At 39.3% G+C, this 4501-nt stretch overlaps 1 protein-coding gene across 1 annotated transcript; it reads right to left on the bottom strand.

Moving 5' to 3' along the window:
* Window positions 1-1809: 1809 nt before the first annotated feature.
* LOC144643621 (transmembrane protein 128-like) lies at window positions 1810-4449 on the bottom strand. Its single transcript, XM_078502929.1, has 4 exons — window positions 4321-4449; window positions 4073-4232; window positions 3022-3183; window positions 1810-2609 (listed from the first exon to the last, which is right to left on the bottom strand). The coding sequence occupies exons 1-4, from the start codon at window positions 4409-4411 to the stop codon at window positions 2507-2509; spliced, it is 516 nt and encodes a 171-aa protein (XP_078359055.1). The 5' UTR covers window positions 4412-4449; the 3' UTR covers window positions 1810-2506.
* Between the last annotated feature and the right edge of the window lie 52 nt (window positions 4450-4501).

The following is a 4501-nucleotide window of genomic DNA, read 5'->3' as shown; positions in this document are numbered from 1 at the left end:
CGACCGACCCACCATCACAAGAGACGGGGCGATGGGAAACGAAACATTTTATTGGGATGGCCATATAGTTTGTGTAACTGAAAAAGAACTGTTTCTTCGCAGTCAGATTGATAAGAACTGCATGTTGAGGGTGCTGTAAATAAGTTGGCACTGTTTCAGATTGATTTTCTATTAATAATAAGCCTTCCTGTGCTAGAGAACGAAGGAGATTTTCGGCTTTTCCGTATTTATTTCCTTTTTGCTTCTCAATCGGATTTTGTTTTGATAGGGCCATTTCTTAATCGCTAAGTCGTTTAAAAATTCCTTTCTCTACACGCTAAATAACTCAAAAACCGACTCAAAAACCGCCCTGTGGGAAATTAAACACAGTGTACTTAATTTTGTTAACCGAGATAAATAATCGACTTCACGGTTACTGAATTACATCAAAGGACTGAATAGCTCACCGTGCTGGGCAAACTGGGTGTAGACTACCCAATCAGAGCACAATGAAGCAATTTTTGTAAGGAAGAATTAAAATTCCTCCTTACAGATCCTTACAGCTCTTTCTCGTCTTTATGTCACGAGCGTTCCCCTTTTTAGTTCCGTCGCAAGCTCTAACAAAACCACAAGGGGCTGATACCCTGCTAAAACCTTTTTGTCTTTCTTGTTATCCGTGTGAAGAGTAATACCGCTAAATGATCATCTCCGACATCTTGGCTGACTTTCGTATTTTTCACAAGCGGATTTTCCAGATATGTTACATCTTCTTGATTGTAAGGCAATAGCGAGTATTTAGCTTAAGTTAGTTAATTCTGAATTGGGTTAACTTTATCTTCCAACATCTGCCTCAGTTGCTTCCTTAATCGCGGATTACATGTATTCAGTACAATCACAAACAAAAAAATCAGCACAGCGCGACAGATCCGGTTTAACTCTGGCTCATACTTTGCGGAAGACTTACTCACTAAGCCGCAAATCGTCTTCCTTTGCAGCACAAGAAGGTTCAATCGACTGAAATAGTAGCAAGATCTGATTCCTTCTGACAAAGCACTAACCGCGAGCACAAAACCTCGCCTTTACAATTTGCCTCCAGTTGCGGGGGGGGGGGGGATTTTTTGGGGGGGGGGGGGGGGGGGGGGGGGTGGTGTATTAAAATGGGGGGGAAAAAAAAAATTTTCCTATAAAAAAATTTTATTTGTTGAGAAATTTGGGGGGGGAAAACCCCCCGGCTCCGCCGTCCCTGAGTTGCGATGACAACTCTTAGAATAGTAGACGGAAGTGGTGGTCCTTGAAAAAATAAAAGGGTTCGTTACTGGGTATCAAAGCTCAGAGCAACTGAGAACGCTTTCTCCAGTTATAGCGATAGTGGCTCAGACACAATTTACATTCAAATGTCTTGATTTGGACTGCATTCCAAGTACCCGGGATGTATAACCGACCACACCCTACTTTGGGAAACTGACGAAAGGCGCCTGCTTTCCCTACCCCAGTCCCTTTCAGTGGGCCTGGGAGTTTGCTGTGCTTCTTGAAGAAAATTTTCCGACAGGTTTTACGAAACTACAGGGCTGTTTTGCAAATAGGGAGTTTAAGATACCCTGTTTTTGATGTAGGGTACAAAGAAAATCACCGGTGTTGTTCTCGCAACCGTATACTATAAAACGAGTAAGCCACTTCTAGCTTTTCCCAAGAAAAGGCTAAGTAACCCGGTGGCGCAAACAAGATGTCGCTACCGTATGTGAAAACATGGTCTTCCATCCTTACCCCTTCCCCCAAATTGGGTTATCTTTAGCTCTCTGATCATCTCACACACGGAAATTTGAAGACACGCTGTCATAACGTGGTGTCCTGTAGTGATTTTAACAAGTAATAAAAGAACAACATAAACCTTTTTCTTTTTGCTAGTCTAGCCGGCAATCGTATTTTAATTTAATTTTAAGTTGCAACACTGATTAAATAAATTGAGAAGAATAAGCAAAAGGTATTTACTTTATTTATGCACCAGTTATTTAGCCTGACTTACATCAAAGTTTAGAGTAACATGTCTACAAAGCTTGTTACATAAGCGTGGTTGAAACAATTTCATGAATAAAAGTCCTATGCAAAGTTTTATTGACTTAATAAATCACCCAGACGAAACAATGTGAAGAATGTTGTTCCAAATTTTTGCAACCTGGTTAAATAAACAAGTTAGGCAATTTATTTTAGTCGTAATATTTACAAATAAATACAAACATTTATAGAATGGAACGCTTGGAAAGCCCGATAAACTAAATTACACCATTTTGCTATTTTTATAAGGTAAGAAAAATATTTCTTCAAGAATGTTTTTGGAACTTTCCTTTTAAAAGGTTGATTCTATTTGTTTTTCTTGTGTAAAGTTGTGTTTATTATAGTTCAGTTGTTCAAATGGCAAACTATAAGCAGTGAGCCATTCATTTTTTTTTTTTTCGTTTTACACTCTATAAAACATGTTCATGTAGAAATTCTGTACATTCCAATGAAGGAATAATTATTATTCATACATTCATACTGGTATTAAGGTAGCTAAAAAGATGACTCCCATGAATAATGTGAAGGTTATGAAAGGTGTCAGGACTTTCCACACTGGCCACAGTGAATATGTTGAGCTGCAACAAAATTAAAGAAAAAAAAATTAGCCCAAGATATGCATCACATTTTCACACAATAATCAGTTTTGAAGTCAATACACAGACTCTCCTTTCTGTTCTCGAACATTTTTAGGAAACCAGTTGGGAGGAATTTTATCAGCTACTATGTGACAGAGTGAGACAGTTGGCAGTAATACCTTGACAGATAGGTGCGCATTGCATGCAGAGGACTTATATGCCAGGGAATAATATATCTTACTCTACACAGCCCCTGTTTGACGTTACAGTGGACTATTTTATAATAATATTTATGACCAGGAGACTTTCTTACTGAAGCAATTTTCAAAAAAGGTCCTGAAACTATTTCAATCTACTCCTACTGGTCTCCCATTTCAGTTTCACAGTATGAATTATCAAAATATGCCCTTACCAAATCATACCAGCAAGAAATGATGCTGTGGCAATGGGGATGAGGTAGGGAGAATGTTTGTCCCAGTCTGTGATGTTCTTGTAGTAGGACAGCCATAATACACAGTAACATCCAATACACAAGTTTAATCCAATCAGAGCACCTCCAATGTACAGCCACATCCTGGAAGAAAAATAATTCAAATCAATCAATCAATCAATCTGTGTCCATGGAGCGTCCTTGACTGGATCCCGTGGCACACTATGGCTCTCTGTCACGCACCACCACCATGGCCTCCTGACGGGCAACACTCGATCAGTCAGGCCCCCCTCCCTTCCACCAGTCGTCCCTCCCATCACCTCCACACAACATGACACTTAGTCAGTAGTGATTGTCTTGCATATGCCATGTCAAATGATGTCTTATATATTATTATTAGTCAATGAGTGAGTGAATCAATCAATCAATCAATCAATCAATCAATCAATCAGTCAGTCAGTCAGTCATGCAAGACAGCAAGCAAGCAAGCAAAGGTTTCATTGCCAGATAACTTTCCCAGGAAATAAATCCTTTCCTAAAAAGAATATACACTGGCAACGCTAACAGTCTGCCCAGTTGCAGATCTAGCTAGGGGAGGAACAGAAACTTCCTTTGTCCTTACGGCATAAAAGCCAGAAAAATAAAAGGTCCCTGGAGTGGACCAAGAAATCCATTATTCATAGTACCACTGTAAGGTTGGTAGGAACCATTATGAACTGTCTATCTACTGCCTTTATGAAATAACAAATTTAAAAAAAATTATGGAAGTAGACATTGAAGGTCAGCAAATTAAGCAAAGAATTCCCTCTCGCTCTCTTTCAACATCGATCCAGTGATCATCCAATGCAAACAGCTGGCATTTTGTTTTTTTTTTCAGATATTTACTACATTAAATGTAGGCACCTTGCAGTTTGAAAGCTATGGCTTGCCATATCCAAAAGCAAGTACAGTACCCAAAATATCACTGTCAGTAGTCAACATTAATTAAAAACACCTTGAGGTACAATTGAGTATACTCTCGGCATATACTCACCTATGTATTCTTGGATCAAACCTCACTGCAATGTAAAAGTCTGTGTAATAGAACACAGCTATTGCTGCTACCATCCAGAATACAGAGTGAGGGTTTATACGAGAAGTTTGCTTCGGGTCATTCTCCTTTAGAATCCTCTCTCCTTCTTCTTTTATTCTCTCTGTAAATTAAAAAAATACAATGTGTTTGGGCATATCTGATCATGTAAACTGTTATTTGTTCATTAAGTATGAATTGATGTTTCTTACTGTCTAACACAGCATCATATCTCCCTTCTCTGTGGCGAACAAATGCTGCCTGAAGATCGTCGTGCAGTTCTGAGCGATTTAGAGACGCCATTTTGATTTCTTTCCTTTCCTTCTACTTACCCTCTCCCGGACAGTGTTTATTTTGCTCGTGCCGCTGACTGCGCTATACAGTGGGCGTGAG

Source organism: Oculina patagonica, chromosome 2 (assembly GCF_052425735.1).
Source record: "Oculina patagonica isolate OP01 chromosome 2, crgOcupat, whole genome shotgun sequence".
NCBI lineage: Eukaryota > Metazoa > Cnidaria > Anthozoa > Scleractinia > Oculinidae > Oculina > Oculina patagonica.
This window is presented reverse-complemented; position numbering and strand designations above follow the sequence as displayed.

Excerpts from the sequence above, each read along its gene's own strand:
- LOC144643621 (XM_078502929.1), bottom strand. The coding sequence starts at position 4,411 with ATGGCGTCTCTAAATCGCTCAGAACTGCACGACGATCTTCAGGCAGCA. Across the intron at positions 4,233-4,320 it reads ATATGATGCTGTGTTAGACA|AGAGAATAAAAGAAGAAGGA; the intron begins GTAAGAAACATC and ends TTTAATTTACAG. Across the intron at positions 3,184-4,072 it reads TTTGATCCAAGAATACATAG|GATGTGGCTGTACATTGGAG; the intron begins GTGAGTATATGC and ends TTTTTCTTCCAG.